This window comes from Hemiscyllium ocellatum, chromosome 36 (assembly GCF_020745735.1).
Source record: "Hemiscyllium ocellatum isolate sHemOce1 chromosome 36, sHemOce1.pat.X.cur, whole genome shotgun sequence".
NCBI classification, from domain to species: Eukaryota; Metazoa; Chordata; class Chondrichthyes; order Orectolobiformes; family Hemiscylliidae; genus Hemiscyllium; species Hemiscyllium ocellatum.
In genome coordinates this window covers 37,517,622-37,543,364 of record NC_083436.1, presented here as the reverse complement: position 1 = coordinate 37,543,364, position 25,743 = coordinate 37,517,622, and the positions used below count along the sequence as shown (strand labels likewise).

The window sequence follows — 25,743 nt, the reverse complement described above, 5'->3', positions numbered from 1 at the left end:
TCTAGGGTGCACCTGATCAGGTCCTGGGGATTTATCCACTTTTATGCGTTTCGAGACATCCAGCACTTCCTCCTCTGTAATATGGACATTTTTCAAGATGTCACCATCTATTTTTCTACATTCTATATCTGCCATATCCTTTTCCACAGCGTTTAGTGTCTGCCCCATCTCCTGTGGCTTCACACAAAGGCTGCCTTGCTGACCTTTGAGGGGTCCCATTCTCTCCATAGTCTTTAACGCATTTGTTAAAAATCCTTTGGATTCTCCTGAATGCTTTTTACCAAAGCTATCTCATGTCCCCTTTTTGCCCTCCTGATTTCTCTCTTAAGTATACTCCTACTGCCTTTATACTCTAAGGATTCACTCGATCTATCCTGTGTATAAAGTCTGGTTGAAGATTTGTAGCTCGGGTGTCCGTTGTTGTGGTTCTGTTTGCCGAGCTGGAAGTTTTTGCTGCAAACGTTTCGTTCCCTGGCTAGGGAACATCATCAGTGCTATTGGAGCCTCCTGTGAAGCGCTGCTTTGATGTTTCTTCCGGTAGTTATAGTGGTTTGTTCTTGCCACTTCCGGGTGTCAGTTTCAGCTGTAGTAGTTTGTATGTGGGGTCCAGGTCGATGTGTCTGTTGATGGATGTTCTTGCCGTTTCCGGGTGTCAGTTTCAGCTGTAGTGGTTTGTATATGGGGTCCAGGTCTATGTGTCTGTTAATGGAGTTTATGGATGAATGCCATGCCTCTAGGAATTCCCTGGCTGTTCTCTGTCTGGCTTGTCCTATGATGGTAGTGTTTTCCCAGTCAAATTCACGTTCCTGGTTGTCTGAGTGTATGGCTACTAGGGATAGCTGGTCGTGTCGTTTTGTGGCTAGCTGATGTTCATGGATGCGGATTGTTAGCTGTCTTCCTGTTTGTCCTATATAGTGTTTTGTGCAGTCCTTGCATGGTATTTTGTAAACTACGTTAGTTTGGCTCGTGCTGGCTATTGGGTCCTTTGTTCTAGTGAGTTGTTGTCTGAGTGTGGAAGTTGGCTTGTGTGCTGTTATGAGTCCTAAGGGTCGCAGTAGTCTGGCGGTCAGTTCTGAGACGCTTCTGACGTATGGTAGTGTGGCTAGTCCTTTTGGTTGTGGCATGTCCTCGTTCCGTGGTCTATCTCTTAGGCATCTGGTGATAAAGTTGCGTGGGTATCCGTTTTTGGCGAATACCTTGTATAGGTGTTCCTCTTCTTCTTTTCGCAGTTCTGGTGTACTGCAGTGTGTTGTGGCTCTTTTGAATAGTGTCCTGATGCAGCTTCGTTTGTGTTGGGGTGGTTACTTTCATAGTTTAGGACTTGGTCTGTGTGTGTTGGTTTCCTGTGTACCCTTGTGGTGAATTCTCCGTTGGGTGTTCTCTCTACTAACACGTCTAGGAATGGGAGTTGGCTATCCTTTTCCTCTTCTCTCGTGAATCGTATTCCTGCAAGTGTGGCATTGATGATTCGGTGTGTTTTTTCTATTTCTGTGTTTTTGATGATTACAAAGGTGTCATCGACGTATCTGATCCAGAGTTTGGGTTGGATTTGTGGTAGGGTTGTATGTTCTAACAATCCGCATCCATGAACATCAGCTAGCCACAAAACGACACGACCAGCTATCCCTAGTAGCCATACACTCAGACAACCAGGAACATGAATTTGACTGGGAAAACACTACCATCATAGGACAAGCCAGACAGAGAACAGCCAGGGAATTCCTAGAGGCATGGCATTCATCCACAAACTCCATTAACAGACACATCGACCTGGACCCCACATACAAACTACTACAGCTGAAACTGACACCCGGAAGCGGCAAGAACAAACCACTATAAATACCGGAAGAAACATCAAAGCAGCGCTTCACAGGAGGCTCCAATAGCACTGATGATGTTCCCTAGCCAGGGAACGAAACGTTTGCAGCAAAAACTTCCAGCTCGGCGAACAGAACCACAACTATCCTGTGTATACCTGACATAGTTAAAAATCACACAACACCAGGTTATAGCCTGACAGGTTTCATTGGAAGCACGAGCTTTCTGAGCGTTGCTTCTTCATCAACCACCTGATGAAGGAGCAACGCTTCGAAAGCTACTGCTTCCAATTAAACCTGTTGAACTATAACCCATGAGATTTTGAACATTGTACACCCCAGTGCAACACCAGCATCTCCAAATCGTGAATACCTGACATATGCTTCCTACTTTTTCTTAACCAAACACTCAATTTTTTCAGCCATCCAACATTCCCTATACCTACCAGCCTTTCCTTTCACCCTGACAGGAATATTTTTCTCTGTACTCTTGTTATCTCATTTTTGAAGGCTTCCCATTTTCCAGCCATCTCTTTACCTGCGAACATCTGCACCCAATCAGCTTTTGAACGTTCTTGCCTAATTCCGTCAAAATTGGCCTTCCTCCAATTCACAACTTCAACTTTTAGATTTTGTCTATCCTTTTCCATCACTATTTTAAAACTAACACAATTATGGTCGCTGGCCCCAAAGTGCGCCCCCACTGACACCTCAGTCACCTGCCCTGCCTTATTTCCCAAGAGTAGGTCATGTTTTGCACCTTCTCTAGTCGGGACATCCACATTCTGAATCAGAAAATTTTCTTGTACACACTTAAATTCCTCTCCAGCGAAACCCTTCACACTATGACAATCCCAGTCTCTAATTGGAAAGTTAAAAATCCCCACCATAATCATTCTATTATTCTTACAGATAACCAAAATCTCCTTACAAATTTATTTTTCAATTTCCTGCTGACTATTAGGGGGTCTACAATACAATCCTAATAAGGTGACCATCTCTTTCTTATTTCGCAGTTCCACTCAAATAACTTCCCTGGATGTAGTTCCAGGAACATCATCCCTAAATACAGCTGTAATGCTATCCCTTATCAAAAACACCACTCCCCCTCCTCTCTTGCCCCTCACCCCACCTTTCTATCCTTCCTATTGTATTTGTATCCTGCAACATTAAATTGCCAGTGCTATCCATCCCTGAACTACATTTCTATAATTGTCATCATATCCCAATCCGATGTCCCTAACCTTGACAAGTTCATCTGCCATTTCTGTTAGGCCTCTTGCATTGAGGTAAGTGCAGTTCAATGTATCAGTTCTACCATGTTCTTTGCTTTGTTCCTGCTTGCCTTGACTGTTTGACTTGCTCCTTTTCCCAACTGTACCAGTCTCAGATCGATCTCTTTCCTCACCATCTCCCTGCGCTTCATCCCCCCCTTCCCCCCCCCCACCTAACTAGTTTAAATCCTCTCAGCAGCTGTAGCAAATCTCCCTGCCAGTATAGTCCCCTTCCAAGTCAGGTGCTCTACAGGTTAATTCTACCCTAGAAGAGACTACAATGATCCAAAAATGTGAACCCTTCTCTCCTGCACTAGCTGTTCAGCCACGCATTCATCTGCTCTATCCTCCTATTCCTGCCCTCACTAGCTCATAGCACCAGGAGTAATCCAGATATTACTAGCCTCAAGGATCTCCTTTGTAAATTCCTGCCTAACTTTCTATATTCTCCCTTCAGAATCTCATTTTTTTTTCCTTCCTATGTCAATAGTTCCAAAGTGTACAATGACCTCCTGCTGATCCCTCTCACCTTTGAATACATTCTACACCCTCTCCGAGAGATCCTTGATCCTGTCAACAGGGAAGCAACACACCATTCTGATTTTTCACTGTTGGCTGCAGAAACATTTGCCAATGCCTCTGACTAGAGAGTCCCCCATCACAATCAATCAATCTCCAGTCTGGATACCAGAAACTCCGCTATTCATGCTACTTTCCCTGAGAGTCCATCACCCCTGACATTTTCCACAACAACATATTTGTTTAAAATGGGGACAGCCACAGGAGACTCATGTACAACCTGCCTACCCCTCCTACCTTTCCTGGAGTTTACCCATTCTACCTGTGTCTACAGCTTTCCTCCCTTCCAATAAACTGCCATCCTTCACACCCCCTAACTCTTCTAAGTTCCTTTTTGCCTCTAACTGCCACTCCAACTAATCCATGTGATCTGATAGGATTCACAACCAAAGACACATCCTGCAGACACAATCATCAATAACATAGAATTTCTCCCTAAACTCCCACATCCGACAAAAAGAGTATATCACTCTACTAAAGGCCATCTTTGCTCCTTCACAATCTACAGACCCAGGAAACAGCACCATCTTTTTGCTCTAAAAAAAGTGCTCTCGGCTACTTAGTACTTATGGTTTATATTTTTAAAATTCAATCAAGAAACAGGTCTCAACAAAACATATAATCAAGAAAGAACCCACACTATTCACTATGGTAGACTTACAGCAAGGTCACACTTAAAAATTATGCATTTATGTATTCCTGTGCTGCGAGCTCTTCCACAGTTTCCTCCAAGGTCGCTGTGAATTTTGCTGTTTGTTAACTTTTCCTAGATGCACTCCAATGTCCAGGCAAACATTAACTCAAATAGCAAAGGCAGTAACTATGCAGATTCACTGCTACATCAGTTAGCAGTGTCAGTTTCTTTGTCTGTCTCCCTCACTGGCCAAGCGGTCACTGCCTTTTGTCTGTCTTATTCCTTTTAAAAGTGCCATTGTTTTGATCTTTTTTCCCCAAAGTTCAAAATAATGCAACAGCATATAAAACAGTAAATGCTGCTCCTGGAATTTGAGGAAATTACCTTCAACACCTAAAATACCTCAAAAAAAGAAGAGCAGCTCTTACAGTCACAATTTTTTCCCGTCCTCCATCTTCGATTACCCAGCACTCTCAGAGACTACAACAGGATGAGTGAGAACTTGTCTAAAGTAGACTGGCAACAAAGACTTTATACTGGGACAGTTGACAAGCAGTGGAGAACTTTCAAAGATATTTTTCAAAGTGCTCAGCAAAAGTATATTCCAGTGAAAAGGAAAGACTTTAAGAAAAAACGTAACGTGCCATTGGTTTCTCAGGAAATAAGGGAGGCTATCAATTTGAAAGAGAAGGCATACAAAGTGTCCAAGATCAGCAGGAAACTAGAAGACTGGGAAAGCTTTAAAGGTCAAGTAAGATAAAGCATAAGGAAAAACTAGCACAGAATATAAAGACAGATAGCAAAAGTTCCTATAAATATATAGAATGAAAAGGAATGTCACGCGATATGATAAAATGGCCAAGGCATCGACTAGGTATTTTGTGCTGGTCTTCACAGTGGAGAACACAAATAACACGCCAGTAATTGACAAAGAGACATTGGTAGGTGAGGACCTGGAAACAATCATTATCACAGAAGAGATAGTGTTGGGCAAGCTAATGGAGCTAAGGTCTTGATGGAATGCATCCCAGGGTACTAAAAAGGATGTTGGGAGAAATAGCAAGTGCACTCTGGGGCAGTTCCAGCAGATTGGAGAACAGCAAATGTGATGCCACTGATTAAAAAGGGCGGTGAACAAAAGATGGGAAATTATAGACTGATTAGCTTAACTTTTATAGAAGATGCATGAATCTATTATCAAGTAAGAAATTGCAAGGCATTTTGACAGAAATTGTCCCATAGGGCAGACATAGCATGGGTTCATGAAGGGCAGGTCATGTTTAACTAATCTTTGGAATTCTATAAAGACATTACAAGCACAGTGGACAATGGGGACCCAGTAGATGTGGTGTACTTAGATTTCCAAAAGGACTTCAACAAGGTGCTGCACAAGATAAAGATGCATGGCATTACAGGTAAAATATTAGCATGAGTAGAGGATTGGTTGACTAACAGGAAGTGTGGGAACAAAGGAATTCTATTCTGGTTGGCAATCAGTAACTAGTGGTGTGCCTCAGGGGTCAATATTGGGGCCGCAATTATTCACAACTTTTGTAGATTATTTGGAGTTAGGGATCACATGTCGTGCGTCAAAGTTTGCAGATGATACAAAGATGAGTAGCAGAACAAAGTGTGCAGAGGACTATGAAACTTTATAGAGGAACACAAATTCATTAACTGAGTGGGTATAGGTTTGGCAGATGGAATGCAATGTAAGTAAATGTGAAGTCATCTATTTTGGTAAGTGGTACAGTAAAAAGGACTATTACTTGAATGGCAAAAGTTTGCCGCATGCTGCTATGCAGAGGTACCTGGGTGCTCTTATGCAGAGAAGTTTGGTCTGCAAATACAACAGGTAATTTGGAAGACAAATGGAATTTTGTTCTTCATTACTAAAGGATAGAGTTTAAAAGCAGGGATGTTATGTTGCAGATATATAAGGGGCTGGTGAGGTTACACCTGGAATACTGCATGCAGTTTTGGTGTCCTTATTTGACAAAGAATATACTGGCACTAGAGGGGGTGTAGCGGAGGTTCACTAGGTTGATTCTGGTGTTGAGTGGGTTGGCTTATGAAGTGAGACTGAGTACACAGGGATTATATTCATTGGAATTTAGAAGAATGGGGGGCGGAATTCTTATGAAGGGAATAGATAAGATGGACATAGGATGGTTTCACTGGCAGATGAAATTAGGATAAGAGGGCATAGCCTCAAAATTAGGGTGAGTACATTTACGACTGAATTAAGAAGGAACGTCTTCACCCAGAAGGTTGTGAATCTCTGGAATTCCCTGCCTAATGAAGTAGTTGACGTTACTTCAGTAAATGTTTTTCAAGCTAAGACAGATTTTTTTCGAAAAACGAAAGAATTAAGGGTTACGGTGAGAGGACAGGTAAATAGAGCTGAGGCCAGAAAAAGATCTTATTGAATGGCAGAGTGGGCTCAAAGGGCCAGATGGCTACTCCCGCTCCCAGTTCTTATGTTCTCAAAAATGCTATGCATCATCCACCAATAATTCAGATTGGTGATAAAGAGTCTAGATATCTTAAGATTGTGAAAAGCTCAATACAAATGCAGGTTTTTCCCTTATGAAAAAAAAATCCTGGAAAGCACCTTGTCTGATGGAAGGGAAAGGAAAAGGAAAGGAAAGAAGGGAAAGGAAAAGGAAAGGAAAGAAGGAAAAGGAAAAGAAAGAAAAGAAGGAAAAGGAAAAGAAAGGAAAAGGAAAGGAAAGGAAAGGAAAAAGGAAGGAAGAAGAGAAAGAGAAAGAAAGAACGAACGAACAAACGAACAAACGAGAAAGAGAGAAAGAAAGAGAGAGAGAAAGAAAAGAAAGAAAGAAAAGAAAGAAAGAAAACGTTTCTTGTCCAGATGCTGATATGAAGTGTGGAGGAGGCATTGGTTATGCAATAGTGGGGGAGTAAGAAAGGATGTTGATGTGAAAGTGGGCATCTGGGGGGGTAGGACAAAATGTCAGAAGGAGCTGTACAAAATGACTTCTAGATGGAACCAGACAGAAACAAGAAACTGCAGACTGATGTAGATCTGATTAATTGCAGAAGTAATGGTTTAACCCTCACCACAAGGCAGGACAAAGATGATTCTAAGGATAGGTTGTTTACAAGAAATCATGATAGGCTATGACAAAATGCAAGAAAGCTTTATGCAATCTAATTGATTTTCACCAAGCTATCATACTGCATGCCTGCCTATGAACAATGTATATGAACCCTCTGCAAACTCTAAGGGGTTAAATTTTTTTGGTGATGTAGGAGTACTCATACTTCTGGGCTGATCAGAGTCTACTGGCCCTGCTGTAACGAGGAATAAATGATTGCTTGTGTGATTGACAAAGAGTCATTGACAGGTGTGTTTATTGACCAATCGAGGAACCGAGAGACACAACCCCCTCGCCCAGGGTTCAGATCTTAATTGATAGTGCACATTAAGTGCTCTGATGAAGAGGCATCTAGACTCAAAGTTAGCTTGCCCTCTAATCATGGATGCTGCCTGATTTCCAGCGATTTGTATTTTCAAGTAGATTCCAGCATCTACAATAATTTGCTTATACACTCTCCTTATGTAGGCTGACCACTCCAAGTTTAGTCAATACTTTTCACCCAACACTATCAGTGAAAAATTGCCTGTGCATGCCTCAACAAGGTAAATCTTTTCTTGCTGACCAAATGCATTACAGAATGCAAAACAGATATCTCCAAGTTCTTCAATCACTAGTGCAAATCCCCAACCAACCACTCACATAATCAATATAGACAATAATATCTTCTAACAGCTGGGGGTTGGTTATCTCAGTTGGCTGGATGGTTGATTTGTGATGCAGACTGATGCCAACAGCACACATTCAATTTGCCTACTAGTTGAGGTTACCATGATGTGTCTCATTCTCTCCCCATGCCTGAGGTGTGGTTACCCTTGGTTACCCCCAGTTAAACCTCCAGTTGTCTCTCTTATGAGATAGAAGCCCCATGGTCTGTTAAGACTATGGCAACTTTATCTCTACCTTTTACCGTCTACCAGCTGCATGCAACCAAAATAATTTTTTTTTGCAATGCATTGATACTTTTCACTCAGAATGGAAGCACTCAATCAGGAGCACGTTAATAAAGGGTTAGATGAGATACTGAGGAGCTTTCAAGGCTGCAATCTAATTTTGAGTTTCAAATAAATGACAGTGACAAATCTCCAAGTCTTCACTCTAGTTGCATATGATAGGATCTCAGACACTCACTCCCAGGACCAGCAATTACTCTTAAATTACTTCACAGCATCATTATTCATCAAAAGGTTTGGTGCATTAGATCTGAGAATTAAACATTGCAGAGTATTTTTTTAAAATTCATTCACAGGATGGGGGCATTGCTGGCCAGCCCAGCATTTACGACCATACCTAATTGTCCAGAGATCGAGAACCCATATTGCTCTGGGTCAAGAGTCACATGGAGACCAAACCAGGTAGGGATGGCAGTTTCCTTCTCTGAAAGGACATTAGCAAGCTCGATGGGGTTTCACAACAATCAACAATGGTTTCACAGTCATCATTATACTCTTAATTCCAGATTTTTGTTTTGAATTTAAATTCCATCATCTGCCATGGCAGGATTTGAACCCAGATCCCAGGACATTACCTGTGTCTCTGAACTAAGAGTCGAAAAGTGTGGTACTGGAAAAGCACAGCAGGTCAGGCAACATCTGAGGAGCAGGAGAGTCAACGTTTCAGGCATAAGCCCTTCATCAGGAATGATGCTTATGCCCAAAGCGTTGACTCTCCTGCTCCTCGTGTGTGGCCTGACCTGCTGCACTTTTCCAGCGCCACATGTTTTGACTCTGACAGTCCAGCATCTGTAGTCCTCACTCTCCTGGATTGACAGACGAGCAATTAAACCACTAAGGTATCTTGTAAGCATATTTTTATACTAAATCTGATTAATTTAATATTGTAATCTTTGATAGTCTGTATTAAACAAATAATATACTTGAATCAGGCCAATTTCAATGAAGCTCCTGGCAGACCAAAAAGAAGATACCGTTGATGACTTACATTATTATTGAGCCCTCAATATGATAAAATGTTCCCAGGGCTTTCATATTAATATGTTATCAAACAAAACTTGACACCTAAAGATACAGTATGACAGTAGGACAAATCAACAAATCTTGCTCAGGTATATGGTTTGAAGGAGCTTTTTGAAGTTGGAGAGGAGGGTTCAGGGAGGGAATCCCAATGTATGGAACCTAAACAGATGAGGGCAAGAGCTCATTGATTGAGGGTAGGAAGTCAAACAAGAAGCAAAACCGGATGAGAGCAGAGATCCTGAAATGCGATGGGAAGGAGGAAGTTACAATAGAGAGTTGCACGCTATAAATCAACTTGAAGTCAAGCAATAAGAAGTTTGAAAGGGAAAACTTGACAAACCAGAATCAAATGCCCATACCTGTGGAATGAGATGTTCCTTGACACTGGTCTTGAGGTTTAATCATGGGGATGGAGTTTGTGATGGATAACTTATACGCCTTCTCAGTGGAGAGCTTTGTCGCCTCCAGGCCGTTTTGTGTGAAGGACAGCTGGTGCTTGACAGAAGGGACGCTCGGAGTGACAGCTCCGGGTAGCTGAGTCGGCCGGCCGTCACTTTCACAGCTCCCCTTCATCTCCAGGCAATCGATACCGGGTGGGCAAACCTCAGCAGCGTGAGGGGTACGGGGCTCCACATCAGACAGCAGCGCAGTCTCCCGGAGGGGAAGGACATCCTCGCTGGGGCGGAGGTGAGGAGCAGCAGCTTCAGCGGCAGGGCCGAGAGAGTCCAGGGGGGCGCCGGAGAGGGCTGGTCCGAGCTCGGTCAGACTCGGGGCAGGCCGGCAGCCCAGCAGCTCCTTGTCCACCTCGGAGACCGAGTCTGCGGAGACGGGCACGAACTCGGAAGGGGTGAGGATAGTGGTGTTGTCGCTGGACAGGAGCGGCGAATGCAGGGAGCCCTCGGCGTTGTCCACCTGCAGGTACTTGGAGCATTCCTCGAGCGCGGGGCCCCTGGGCACGAGCTCGTTGGCCTGAGGCAGCACGTGGACGGGCTGCTCGGCGGGCGGGCTGCGCGCGGCAGCGGGTTTGGACAGTTTGTGATGCGTGGAGAAGGATCGGGGGAGCAGCTTCCTGCTGCGCTGCTTGGGCGGACGGTCATCGGGAAAGCCCGAATCGTCACCCTCGTCCACGCTGGACCTCCCCGAGCTGAGGCAGTTCATGAAGACACTCTTGTTGAGCTCCTTGCCCTTCTCGAAGTCCTCCGTGGCCGAGCGGGTGATCTTCTTGCCGCGTGGCACGACGCTCAGGCCGAACGCGTGGCGGCCCCTCGCCCTCGCGCCCTCCTCCCCGGGGCTGTTGCTCTGACCGTTACACAGCGTCGAAGCGCGAGGCTCGCCCGCGGCTTTCCTGCCGTGGAAGCCGATGGAGGCGGTGCGGAAGATGTTCCTGCGCTTCCCCATGCTGCTCGAACTCGAGTTGGTGCTCGACGGCGAGGAGGTGTGCACCCCGTTGGTGGCAGAGGACGGCGACGACGGCAGGGAGTCGCGCCGCTTCGAGGAGCTGCGCCGGAATATCGGAAGCCTGGAGACCAGCGTGGATCGCCGCGACCCTGTGTCCCCCATCAGCGCAGCGTGTCTGCGGAATCCGGGGGTCGACCGACTGTATCAAACCGGGGTAACGTCAACCTGGGCCAAAGGAACAAAAACAACATTTAACAAATCTTCACTCATACTGTTCCATCAGAGTTGCAAACATTGTCATTGTTCCCCCAATTTTAAACATGTGCATCTTGCTGCAGGGGCTTTTGTGATGCAGTGGTAGTGACCCTACTTTGAGCCAGGAAGCCTAAGTTCAAGTCTCACTTGCTTCAGAGGTGTGCAACAGAGTGATTAGAAAATGTACAACTTAGGTAAAAACAATGGGCTTTGTAAATGTTTGATTGACTGCATGAGTGTTGAGTGGTGGCAATTGAAAGGAAGGGGGGAAATGTCAAGGTGATGATGTTGCTAGGAACATCGTTCACTTGCACTTCTTGATATAATAAAAAGACAAGCAGATCTCCAGTCCAGTATTCCAAACACCATAACATTTGGTTTATAAGTATCACCAATAATTTTTTTGCTTCTATTAGTTTGCAACCTAAAAAACTTTAATGTTCATTTCTGGGACTTGTGTTGCTGCCTGGACCAACATTTATTGCCCATCCCTAGGTACCCTTGAGATGGCAGTGGTGAGCTGTCTTCTTGACTCACTGCAGTCAGTGTACTGTCAGTAGACTCAATGTCAGCAGGGAGGAAATTTAAGTAATAGCTAATGCAGCAGAATGCATAATGGGGTATGCATTCACAGTATTGTTACTGTGCAAAAGGAGATCACTGTCCATCATGCCTGCACTGGATCTTAAAACAAGCATAATTACCTTGTGCCAATCTCCTGCCTTTTCCCCATATCCCCGCACACTATTTCTAATCATATATCCATCCAATGCGGTCTTAAATGCCTCAATTGAAACCGCCTCCACCACATTTCCAAACCATGCATTCCAAATCCAAACTATTCACTGTGAAAGTTTTCTCTCACATCCCTCGTTTCATTTGCATGTCTCTTTAAATCTATGCCTTCTTGTTCTATGTGAAGGAAGAGCTTCTCTGTGTAGTTTGACCACTGATGATTTTGAAAACTGCTATCAAATCTCCTCTATCCCCAACATTATTATGAGAGAAATGATGATGTTGGTACAGATCCTACTACACATCTCATCATAGGCACCACTGATAACCTGGCCGTCACAATATTTTCTAATAAACCTATTCAATGTTATGCTGTACAGAGCAGCTGCGACTTGAAACGGAGCCTCCTGGTCTTGAAGTAGAGCCATCCATAATAGCTATCAACTCTGGAGTCAATTGTAAAAAAAAAATGCCTCCACAATCCAACAATGGTGAATTGTTAATTAAGTACTTATTCCATAACTTCGCAATCTTAAAGGGTGTATTTAATTTTAGCCAAGATTGAGTCAATTTCAGTACACTACCTGCACTTTGACAAGTCAAGTTTCACAAGATTGAGTTCAACTGTTGAACTATGGAGTAACACAGTTACTCAGTGAGTTTGCTTGTTTTTTTTTAAAACCCTTTTTTGAAAGCACATTTTGGTTTTACCTTCCACGACATAGAAGAAATTTAGTTTCAAGTTTTTCACCAGAGGCAATGAGGACTACTGGAATGGAAAATTAAGAGAGAATTTGAATTCCAAAGGTGATACTTTTCCAAATATTGATACTAAATAACTTTGCTGTTCTGAAAATTTTGTTCCTGTAAGTACATTGAATCCTCCCACCACATCATTCCTTAGTCAATTATGATAGAGGCAGACTTAGAAGGTTCACAAAACTCTGCCTCTGACATACAGATTGCAACAACAAAAAAACTTTAGTCATGAAGCATAAGCCTGCCAGAATACAATGTGAGGCTGACAGACAAATGGTCTTCAACTAGAGATTTTTTTAAAATTTACTCATGGAACCTGGGTGTCATTGGCTGGGCCAGCATTTACAGCCAATCCCTAGTTGTCCTTGAGAAGGTGGTAATGAGCTGCCATGTTGAACCACTGCAGTCCATTTGGTGTAGGTGGAGATCCACAGTAGCATTAGGCAGAGAATTGCAGGAATTTGACCCCACAATAGTAAGGGTATGGCAATATCCTTACAAATGATGATGTGGAGGTGCCGGTGTTGGACTGCAGTGGAGAAAGTTAAAAGTCACAACACCAGGTTACAGTCAAACAGCTTTATCTGGAAATAGAAGCTTACGTAGTGCTGCATATTCGTCAGTTAGCTAATAGGGCAGGATCATAGGACACAGAATTTAAAAGTAAAGATCAAAGTGTCATACACTTAGACTGTGAGTTGAAAGAAGTTCTGGGATTTACATATCAATCAAAACCTGCATCCCCATTATAAGTGATTAACGACTTAACGGCAATCTAGATTTGTTCAATACATAGCATCAATTATGTGACACTTTGATCTTTTACTTTAAATCCTATGATCCTGCCCCACTAGTTACCTGACGAAGGAGCAGTGCTCTGAAAGCTTGTACTTCCACATAAACCTGTTGGACTGTAACCTCGTGTTGTGAGATTTTCAACTTTTTCCAAATCATGATGCTGAGTAATTTAGAGGGGGTCTTGCAGGGAATAGTGATTCAGTGCATCTGTTGCCCTCCTACATGCAGTGCATCTGGTAGATGGTGCATATTGCTCTTAGTTCCTATTAACTCATACTTGGTTTGGAGCAAACTCATCATTAGATCCTAAGGAATGAACAGTTTTGGAGGCAATCTTAAATAAACTTTTTCAACCAATGAGGAATCCAGTATCATCCTCTAAATATAGAGGCCCAGCAACCATAAAGCTGTGTATTGACTTTATGAACCAAAATATTTCATGTTGCATTGCTGGATGAAATTTTCTTTTTCAGAAATCAACTTGTTTGGATATGTTCTGAGAAGCCTCCAGGTGGGGCAGGTGCAGCAAGTGGGACTTGAATTCAGATATATGCACACTACAACTGCACCACAAAACCCTTTTTTGAAGGACCAGAATCCCCACAAATGTGGAAGCAGGCTATTTGGCCCATCATGCCCACACCATCCCTCCAAAGAACATCCACCCAGACCCACACCCCTAACCTTTTCCTGTAACCTTGCATTTCCCATGGCTAATCCACCTAGCCTACACAATTGTAGACACTATAGGGCAATTTAGCATAGCCAATCCACCTAACCTACACATCTTTGGAGAAACCCACACAGACACAAGAACATGCAAAATCCATACAGACTCATCCAAGGCTGGTATTGTTCACAGGTCACTAGCACTGTGAGGTAGCAGTGCCATCTACTGTGCCATCCTTTTTAACTAAACATAAATCCACTAGTTCTTGCAGTTGGAATGAAAGACATTTCTGATGAACATATAGATTTTCAGAACAGCCACACACACAAAATACATTTGAAATCGAGTAGAAAGGCACTTGTTCTGAGACACAATGGCACAGAAGGAGGCTATTAAGCCAATGATTCCAAGCATAAACAGATACTCATTGATTGGTGGAGGAATGTTGGCAGAAATAGCAAGAAGCTCCCTATTCTTCCTCAAAGTTTCCTGTGGTGTGCAACACCAACTGAACAAGCCTCAGTTGAAATGCTCATCCTAAACTCCGTAGTTCAGGTTCACACACTTTAGTACTAAATTGAATTCTGAATCTGCTAATGGAGGAGTGAGACCACTATCAACCAAGCTAATCTATCGTCATACGTTTATAAGGATACTCAAATTGACATTAATGAAGTAAGAAGACTTTCCAGAGGGTCAGTGTGGACTTGTTGGTCTGAAGGGCCTGTTTCCACACTAAGTAATCTAATCTCAGAAAAAAGCTATCTGCCTTTTGATTCTCAAATGTTATTGCTTCATTTCTGATTTTTAAAATGTCAACAAAAAAAAACATATCAGCAAGTCCATTCACTTATCAACCGCAAGCTCATTGATCTGTGATGACTCCTGACTGGATGAACTTCCTGAATGGAAGTTCTCATCCTTGTTTTCAAATCCATCCAGAGCCTTGACCCTCCCCATTTTTGTCATCACCTCAAGTCCACAACCCAACTGTGCTCCTCTGATGCTGGCTTTCTGAAATCACTCAAATAATGGGGACTCTCCCTTCACCTACCATGGCCTTCAGCTCTCCCTCCTTAAATCTGGCTCTCTTAACTTACTGGCTTCTTTTAAGACACTACTTAAAACACACCCCTTCGACAAGCTTTTCACAACGATGCTTATACCTCTTTATGTGGTCTGGTGTCATACTTTATATTGGTCTTATAACTGATTTGTTGGGGCAGTCCATTCAACCCTCTTGTCGTTTCCACCTCACCACTCTGCCTGCTGGTATAAAGATGGTTTGTAGCCATGGTCTAAGTCACATGCCACCTATTAACAAACCAATGGATCCGTCTCCTACTTCGCAAAAAGCACTTACGATGAAAAGCGAGTGAATCGACCTGAGACCCAATACCTAAAAACAGGAACATCAGCCTGCAGGACACAATAATGTCAGCAGATGGCATCAAACAATATTACACTGAAGAAAGTCTCAGCTTTGCAGCATGCAAAATACAGTACAATCCTATTCTTGTATTACTGTACACTACTAAGCCAAGTCTTGACATGTCACAGCTTTTCATAAGTTGTTGAATGAAGTTGCAACAGTGACCATACTTCAAAAATTGCATCATTAGCCTTTAGGCGATCGGGACAGGGAGGTTCACGAGGTTGTGAAAGGTGTCACATAAGCTCTTTCACATGAACGTTGTGTTAGGACATGTCAGTATAGATGCAATTGTGCAGTTTGAAGTGAAATGCAACTGTCTGCAAATGATCTTCCTGGACCGCCAATGTCATGTGACCTCTACCTTGAAGCGCGCACAGTGCAGGCACAGCCGGAAGAATATTTTGGGAAACACTGCATTTCATTCCAAACATGAAGCAAGCCTCACCTCCTCTCTTGGTAGTGGGGAAACTTCTGGAAACAATTATTAGGGATAAAAATTAATAGATGGAAAAATGTGGATTGGTTCAGTAGAGTCAGCATGGATTTCTTAAGGGATATTACGTCTAACTTGGAGCTTTTTAAACAGAGAGATGATGAGGGCAAGGTTGTTGATATTGATTTCCAAAAGGATGTTGATACAATGCCACAGAACACGTTTGAGAGAAAACTGATCGGTCATGGGACAGAAGGGACAGTAGCAACATAGAAAGATAATTGTCTGAGGTGTAACAAACAGAGAGCAATGGCTCAATTAGTATTTTTGGGCTGGAGGAAGGTTTATAGTGGAGTTCATCTGGGATTGATGTTGGGATCCTTGCTTTTTTCTTCAGTGTGTAGAAGTGATCAAGAACTTAATACGCAGGAGAAAATTCAACATTTGCAAGTGAAACAAAAGTTGGGAGAACTGTGAACTATAAAGAGGACAGAGTAGAGAAGTATTAGGGGATATGCTTTGGTACAAAGAACATGGAGAGACACTCTAACAGGTGTTTTTCAATGTATGCAGGATTGGAGAGACCAGGCATATATGTGCATAATTAGTAAGTAGAGAGAATATTTAATAAAGCAATTACTAAACCATTGCGAGCTACCAAAGGAGCAGTGCTCAAAAAGCTAGTGCTTCCAAATAAACCTGTTGGACTATAACCTGGTGTTGTGTGATTTTTAACTTCATTAATAGGGGCATACAGTAAAAGAGCAGGGAGGTTATGATGAACCTTAGATACTGGTTAGATCTCAGTTGGAGTACTGTGTAGCAATTCTTTGTACCATACCATAGGAAGAATGTGAATGTTTTGGAGAGTGTGTAAAAGAGATTTATGAAAATGATTCCAGGAATAAAACACTTCAGTCATGAAGCAAGATTGCAGAAGTTGGGACTGTTTTTCTTGGAGAGGAGACAGTTAAGAGGAGATTTGATATGAGTTTTCAAAATCATGAGTGGTCTGGCCAGACTGGAGAGGGAGAAATTGTTCCCATTCACAAATGAATCGAGAACCAGAGAGAACAGTTTTAAAAGTTTTGCAAAAGAAGCCAATGCAAGCAGAGGGGGGAAAAAAACTTTTTGACGTAGTGAGTACATTGGGTCTGGAATGCACTGCCTGGAGGTGTAGTGGAAACAGGTTCAGGTGGGGGCGCTGGATGATTATTTAAATAGAAACAAACAGACAATGTGCAGGGTTGCTGGAGAAAAAGGTTGGAGATTGAGCATTTAGATTTCATAACAAAAAACCAGTGCACATACAATGGACGGAATGGTCTCATTTTGTACGGTAACAATTCTGGGGATTCTATCTTTGCTTTATTAACATTAAAAGGGAACTGTCAGCAGTAAAAGCCACCACCAATAAACATTACTCCATAATAAAATTAAGAGATATAGGGATTGAGCAAGAGAGTAAGATTGAAGTGAAGAAATTAGCCAGGACCTTCTCAAATAAAAATGCTCAAGTTGCCAAATAGCTGGCTCCCAGTTCTAATATTCTTTAATCTGGTCTGAACAGTTCTTTTTAGAAGGCTCTAGATAAACTCCATACTTAAAAGGTAGTTCATAAATACTTCCAAAAAAAATTATCAGAACCCAGTGAATTTTTAAAAAGGCCATATGAAATTCAGAAAGAGCTGACAATCAAAATATATTTGAACAGGACGCACAAGGTACTTTCTGCGAATTCAATGGCTTACATTGAATTCCGTAGCATCAGCCTGATAACCAATGACTCAGCAACAATTATATCAAACCAAGCAGGAAGGTTTTTTTCTTTCTGAGCAAATCTCATTTTTAACTGTTAAGGTGCTGTCACAGGATAAAAGTAGCTATCGTCATGCTGACACTCAGCAAGGAAGTTTTATTTGTTTTAGAATGCCTGTGCAGTTACATGCATGTATTCATGAACATAATGTCAACATCATTCAAAAACGTCAGAGCTTAAATCCCCAGTTATGCTTTTGTCCACATTTAAAGTTGTAATCACAGGCGTAAAGAAGGATGAACCATATAAAAGGAGCCCATTCAGCTCATCATGTCGGTCTCTTGGTTCACTGAAAGCATATCCAAAGCAGTTCACTCTCCCTGTTCTTTTCCCTAATCCAGCTATCTCCCTTTTAAGTGTTTATCCAAATCCTTTTGTTTTTGCAAGTTACAGCTAAAACCATTACTCCCACTTTTTCAGGCAGAGCATTCCAGATCACAACAACTTGTTTATAAAAAGAACATTTTTCGTTCCACCTCGGGCTCTTATATTTATCAATCTAGATCTTTGTCCCCTGGTTATCTACCCTTTTGGTATCGGAAACAGTTTTTGCCTATTTACTCTATCAAGACCCATCAGGATTTGAACATCTTTATTTTCTCCTTACAGATAGGTCTCAGGGTAGAAACTGAGGAGCAGGAGAATCGACATTGAGCTTAAGATCTTCACCAGGAACGCTCAAAACATCAATTCTCCTGCTCCTCAGATTCTGCCTGACTGGCTGTGCTTTTCAAGACCATTACACTCTTCAACTGATCTCCAGCAATCTCGGGGTAGAAACCTGTTTCTCAAGACTCTTCACATACCTGCAATTCACGATATCTTGCACCATTCTATTAGATTTCCACTGTGTCTTCACTATTATTATACTATTAAAACGTGATACTAAGGGCTCAGTGACCTCTGAGCCAGGACACCCAGGTTTAAGTCCTACATGTTCCAGAGATGTACAATAACATCTCTGAAGCAGGTGATTAGGAAATATATTAAAATGTGATTGTAAAACCAATGTTATTATTTATTTTAGTGATGGGCAGACATGCACAATAAGTGGTGCCTTACTGGTTGAGATGCACAACAACTGACAGCCCTCAAAAGAAACCCAAAAGATCGATTTAGCTTGGAGGGAAATCCTGTGAAGCAAAAAAGATGCCCCGAAAGGAATGCTTAATGTTATAATCAATAAAATGAGTTCTCAACTCATCACTGCAGTAGCAACATCTCTTGAGAATGCGAATCCTGCTTTAACAAGTTGGCAGGACTCATGTATTTTCAAAACAGAAGATGAGCTGATCATCCCTTTCTAAGTCCTAATTTCCTCATGTTAGCATATTGATAGACTCAGGACTGCTTTGCTGATACAGCTGGAGATACTGATGTTCCTATAAATATTATTATAGCTACTAGGACACTTTTCTCAAAGTGATGTAAGGGTGGAAAAGAGAGAGACATTCATTACACTATTTCAGGTAACATCAAGACTAAGAATTCCTTTACAACTGTTCCACTAGCTGTAATATTGATGTGGCTGCAGCGTGAAATGTCTCTTATATTTTTGTACTTGAATGGGTAAATGTTTTGAAGTATGGCATCTTTTGTAAGGAGAGGCAATACAGAGACATAGAAATGGCCAAACAAAGCTACACTTCAATCAAACTACATCTGCAGGTTGTCTCTATTTGAATAAATTTAAAACCCAGCATCCTTTTTGAAAAGGCAGAGTTCTAATTCATACAAAGAATTTCTAGCTTATTTTGTATACAGCATTAAGACAGATATAACAGTGCATATAAACAAGGTGTCTGTCTTCTTATAGGCTATATAATGTGGGCATGCACTCAATAACCTGCCAGACTTCAAAAGACAGGTTCAGTTCTGAAAGGGTACAAAAGATTAGAAATATTACTCTGGTGCATTAAGGATTCAGACAGATATTCTGCTCACTTCCTGAGCCTGATACATACATAAATTACAATCACAAGCACTAGATAGTAATTCTGCTTGACGATCATCCTACCCTGTGTGAGAATCTGTCCCCTGACCAGCCAGATATAATAGGCACATGTTAGAGATTGATGATGTTAGAACAATATAAAGCTTCCAAGCATCCAATAAGTTCCCCTGTTGCTTTCTTCTAATACCTCTGCCAACAAACATAAAACAATACAGCACAGAATAGGCCCTTTAGCCCTTGATGTTGTACCGACCTGTGACAACAATCTGAAGCCTACTTGACTGAAACTATTCCATTATTGTCCATATCTTTATCCAATGACCATTTAAATTCTCTCAAAGTTGGCAAGTCCACCACTGTTGCAGGCAGGGCATTCCACACCCTTACTATGCTCTGAGTAGACCTACCTCTGACATCTGTCGTATATGTATTTCCCCTCAGTTTAAAGCCAAGTCCCCTTGTGCTAGTCATTACCATCCAAGGAAAAAGGCTCTCATTATCCACCTTATCTAATCCTCTGATCATCTTGTATGTCTCTATTAAGTCACCTCTTAACCTTCTCTCTAATGAAAACAGCCTCAAGTCCCTGAGCCTTTCCTCATAAGACCTTCCCTCCATACCAGGCAACATTCAGAGGTAAATCACCTCTGAACCCTTTCCAATACTTCCACATCCTTCCTATAATGCGGCAACCAGAACTGCACACAATTCTCCAAGTGCAGCCACACCAGCGTTTTGTACAACTGCAACATGACCTTATGGCTCCAAAACTCAATCCCTCTACCAATAAAAACGAATACACTGTATGTCTTCTTAACAACCCTATCAACCTGGGTGGCAACTTTCAGAGATCTATGCACATGGACACCTAGATCTCTGCTCATTCACACCACCAAGAATCTTACCATTAGCCTAGTGCTCTGTATTCCTGAAGAATGTTACTTCAAGGCAGAGCTTGCTATTTGTTAGACTTGTCACTGCCCATTTAATCCTAATGATATTGTGCACTACAAATGTTTGCAAGAGCAAGATCGAAAAAGCACAACATCCTCGTTAGAGCATTTGGAGTCTGAGCTGAGCTATCAGGTCATCAAACAGTACAACTTGTTACCTGCTCAGAGTGAAAGATTATGAAGTGGCCACCAAGCACAATATCTGAGCAAGGAAATGCCAACTACAATGGAAGAAGGCAATGATAAATCAGTTACAAAAAGAAAAGCATTTCGATATTGTGATACGTCTCTCGGCTAGTATGCAATATACCTTGAAGAAATATGCTCATGCTTTCATCACCATATTATGGCATGTGACCTCAGGGTATAAAAGCCTCAGTCTCCATCTTAACTGGAGCCACTTGAAGCACAACAGAAACATGATACAGTTCGTTTCCAAAAAGCTTAGTAGAAGTCACCATGGTTCAGAGTACTATACGTGCTTTATCATTAGAGAGAGCTGACTGATGATAGTTTAAACTGAAGGTCACCACGCCTCAGGCGAGGAGGAGAGAGTTTTAAAAGAAGAGACTTAAGGTAACCTCAGCTGGTGCTGAAATTGAACCAGTGTTGGCATCAGTCTGCATTGCAAACCTGCAGTCCAACCAACAAATCTAACTGATCTTCCCCACAAAAGACTTTGTATACCCCATTGCCTAACTACAATTGAGGGATATACCAGCAGTGGTAATTTTTTTTTGTTAAACCTGTCAGTCCCACATTACCCATATTTAGTTCTTAAGATTAGATTAGATTACTTACAGCATGAAAACAGGCCCTTCGGCCCAACAAGTCCACACTGCCCCTCTGAAGAGCAACCCACCTAGACCCATTCCACTACGTTTATCCCTTCACCTAACACTATGGGCAATTTACCATGGCCAATTCGCTTAACCTGCACATTTTTGGACTGTGGGAGGAAACCGGAGCACCTGGAGGAAACCCACACAGACACTGGGAGAATGTGCAAATACCACATAGACAGTTGCGTGAGGCAGGAATTGAACCTGGGTCTCTAGCGCTGGGAGGTAGCAGTGCTAACCACTATGCCACCATATCTTAAAATGTCAGAACTAACACTAGTATTGCCACATTAGGTATAAGTACTCATCATACTACATCATGGTGACTGATCAAAAGAGGATAAAATACAGCATTTTCAAAAATATCTTTAATTAAATCCTGAAGGGATGAGACACTGCCTTTGATTTTCAATGCCAAAGAGGTTGACTGGCTATAGTTAACGTGTACTACATCATTAAAAGGTTACGAGCATTGTACTTCAGTTGCTTTTGTCTGTTTACAGCCTAATCAAGTTCAGAATAAATCCCATCTCTCAACCATCCTCCACCCACCAACCATCAAATCACTCTCATTCAGTGAGGTCACAAGCCTAAGAAATTACCAAGTGCCAAAAGCATCAATGAAATCAAATCTGATATTTCACAGGTGAAGAGAGCTCAGAGCTTGGATCCTCAAGATACAATAAGCAACTAATTGTACATCACTGAAAGACTACCTAAAACTCATTACTGTTGAGGACCTTGTTCATTCTAAATCACAGCTTCTGGTGTCACCATAAGCATGTTTTAAAATTCGTTCTGGAACACCATCTGCCACACTTGCCAGGTTATGTATTATTTTACATTTATAATGAGACCTAATATTTATTTTGTTACCAGTTACAACGTAATTTCATCTTTGGTGACTGGTTCTTGCCCCCAAGTTATTTTGGTCACGGGACTTTCATTGATTGATCAATTTGATGCCAAAAGATAAAATGTGTGTAAAATTTTGCATGCATTCTTTGCTGCTAAAACAATAGAAGCAGATTCAATATTAACTTTCAGAGGTGAATTGGAACTCTTTAAAAAGGAAGTACACATTTTAGCTGTGGGCAGAAAGGTGTGCAGTTCTGCAGAAGGGTCACTGGACTCGAAACATTAATTGTTTTTTTCTTTGCAGATGCCGCCAGACCTGCTGAGGTTCTCAACTCTAAAAATTTCTATCTTTGTTTGTTTCAAATCTCCACCTTCCACATTGCATTGTTTTATTTAAACAATGAGTGGGTACTATTTTGACAGCTAGCACAGGCCTGATGGGATGAGCCTAATGTCTTCTGTTTGCAATGTACAATTCTATGACATCTTCCAAATCATTTAACTGTGTTTTGATCAAACCTATACTTGCCAAATGTTCGATAAGTCAATCTGCATTTCAAATGCAAACAGACATTTCAAACTTAAAAGCAGCTTTTGCCTTGTATTACTGTTTAATCACCATTTTGTGAGGTACTGAGAAGGTCACAGTTATGATAGCCAACCTGAATTAAAAAGAAACAATTGTAACATTGACAAGACATGGGGTAAGAAGGAGAAAGTGAGGACTGCAGATGCTGGAGATCAGAGTCGAGAGTGTAGTGCTGGAAAAGCACAGCAGGTGAGGAAGTATGCGAGGAGCAGGGGAAATCAACGTTTCAGGCATAAGCCCTTCATCAGAAATGAAGACACAAAACAAAGACAAGACACGAGGTAAACCAAAGTTTCATAGCAGAGATAATCTGCACAGAGTCCCAACCTCTAATCCAGGAGAGCCCAGGTTCAAGTCCCGCCAGCTCCAGAGCGGTATAACAAAATCACTGAATTTTTCTTCCTGATAAAATCACTGAATAAGTTGATTAGAAAATAACTTTCTGATGAATCTGATTAAATATATCTTCCCTGAACCAACTTAAATCTAGTAATAGTTAACGGACAATGGAAACACGATCACAGAAATAGATTAAAGACTCGGACATGCAGTTAATAGAAGGAGTTTTCTTGGTCGATGTTTCTCAGGACTGATGCTCAGTTCTCAGCCTTAGAATGACACCCGGTAAATGTAGCTGGAACAACATGGGTAACAAGTCAAGCACATTATGACTCTTGTGTTTCTGAACATTTTTGTATTTGTTGCTTGTGTGTTTGTGTGCACAAATTCAGTACAATATCTTAGGAAGCAAATATTCATTCAGGATTTCTTTTGTGCTATTTAGGACTTAGTGACATGTATGTTTGCACAAAGTCAAATTCTTATGGCATAAATCTCCCTCAGGACCATTAAATTGAACAGATATGAAAACATAACATTTAGTTAACTCATTATGATATCTGACAGATTACTTGCATCAATCTGGGATAGGAGCTTTGTTATGCATTTTAAATTAAACTTCAGTCACGCCCAAACACCACCAACATTATTGGAACATTCGTTAGCACAGAAAGATCCCATGCCCAGCCATAAAATTCTCAGTCACCCAATCTCTTTCCTGATTGAAGTTTCATTTAGAACTTCCCCCTTTGAAATAAGAAAGGAAAACTGATGTCTCCAAATCTATACAATTGACATCTGTCAGCCTCCATTGACTTGTTCACATTTATTGCCCAACTGTTCCCTTTGTTCGTCAATGATTTACCAGTGCTTAGACATCTTCGCCTACTCATATCTCCACCACCCCCTCGTCCTCAGCCAAGCACAATCATTACTCACTGACACACAATCAATTCTATCTATACTTTCTCAAGGAAGTCATGAGCTGATGTGTTAACAGATTGGCTTTCTCTTGCTGAGATTGGAGGAGGAGAGACAGAAATCAGAGTTACCACATGCATGTACACACCATAGATAGAGCTTTCTCCTTGCTGTTCTCTACAATGGACATTACAACCATTATTCTGCCCACGTCAAACCTTCCACTTCTAGGCAACAATCAAGAAAGATAAAATGATTCAATTCTTTCTTTGCTCACCATCAGCACCAAAATCTGGGACGATTTAAAAAAAAGACATTCACAAACTTCAAGGACTCATTGCTGCTCATCATTAACCAGGTCAATCAACTTTGAAAGGCCAGGTGAATGACCTAAACCTCGAAAGATTCTCCTCTGACACAAAGTAGCAAAATTGCTCAGGGATCCACAACAAACCTATTTTTGATTGAAACTAAGGTGGCAGCTAATGAAGGTTTTGCTGCTGTTACAGGATCATTTAAAATCAAAAGACATATAGAAAGTGCATGCACACAAACATACAACCAACAAATACAAAAATGTTCAGAAACAGAAGAGTCATAATGCGCTTAAAACATTAACTCTGTTAATCTCTCTACAGATGCTGCAGATCTATTGAATTTCTCCAGCACTTTCTACTGAAATGTATGCTATGAAGGGGTGAAACATACAAATTTAAGTTTCAGGAAATTTCAATCCTTTCAATCAAGGTTACGTTTGATGGGACTGTTCCAATTCAGGATTCAAAAATTCACACTAAGTGAAAAGTGTCACCAACATCAAGCCATTGGTAAACTCTTCAACATCTCACCTATGGACCAATTAATTTTGGCATTCAAAACAAAAGACTCATGGTGATTAAGCAGAAAAGAAATAGAATTCCCTTCTCAGTCTAGCAATGTGCATGTGCGATAGATCAGAGTAGTTTGTAAAATATACATACTTCCTGCTTTTGGCACAGAATTCAAGAATAATTACTTGGTAGTACAGAACTTACATTGCTAAAAGGAGACAAGTTGTTAAGCTTTTCATGCTAACGCTCATCAGATCGAGAATGCAAGAAACAGACTTGATAAACAAGTTACTAATTTGTTAGCAGTGAAATATAGCAGGAACAATTAATTGTCAATGTGAATTCTCAGACCAGGCAGGTAGACTGATTAATTAGGGTTACTCCATAGGAATGCAGCAGAGATCATCAGCCTCCATGACCCTTTTTCTGTTTTCCAAAAAAAAGTACTTACCTTTTTTTCGGTATAAAAAGGGGTCCTGTAATAACTTCTAGCAAATGTTAATGCATTATATTGTAAACCTGACTGATAATTATACCAGCAAATAGTTTAGCACGTTCTGGATTATTTAATAAATGATGTCAGATAGCATAATCACATGTTATGGTGGACATTCTATTCTGAAGTTTGCAAGTACAGACTGGTTGAGCACGATGCGTATACTGCTGTTGCAAATGGTTAACAGGACATGCTGTTTAATACAGTCCATCAGTCATTGGCAGTGTGATATATGAATTTCAATGCTGATATGATGCCAG

At 41.5% G+C, this 25,743-nt stretch overlaps 1 protein-coding gene across 1 annotated transcript in view; it reads right to left on the bottom strand.

The window, feature by feature from the left end:
- Positions 1-25,743, bottom strand: part of ccser1 (coiled-coil serine-rich protein 1) — a 1,124,107-nt gene that overhangs the window by 1,056,997 nt on the left and 41,367 nt on the right. The window contains exon 2 of the mRNA XM_060851459.1: positions 9,759-11,022. Coding sequence (XP_060707442.1) covers positions 9,759-10,959 — 1,201 coding nt within the window. The 5' untranslated portion in view covers positions 10,960-11,022. The remainder of the gene's footprint in view (positions 1-9,758; positions 11,023-25,743) is intronic.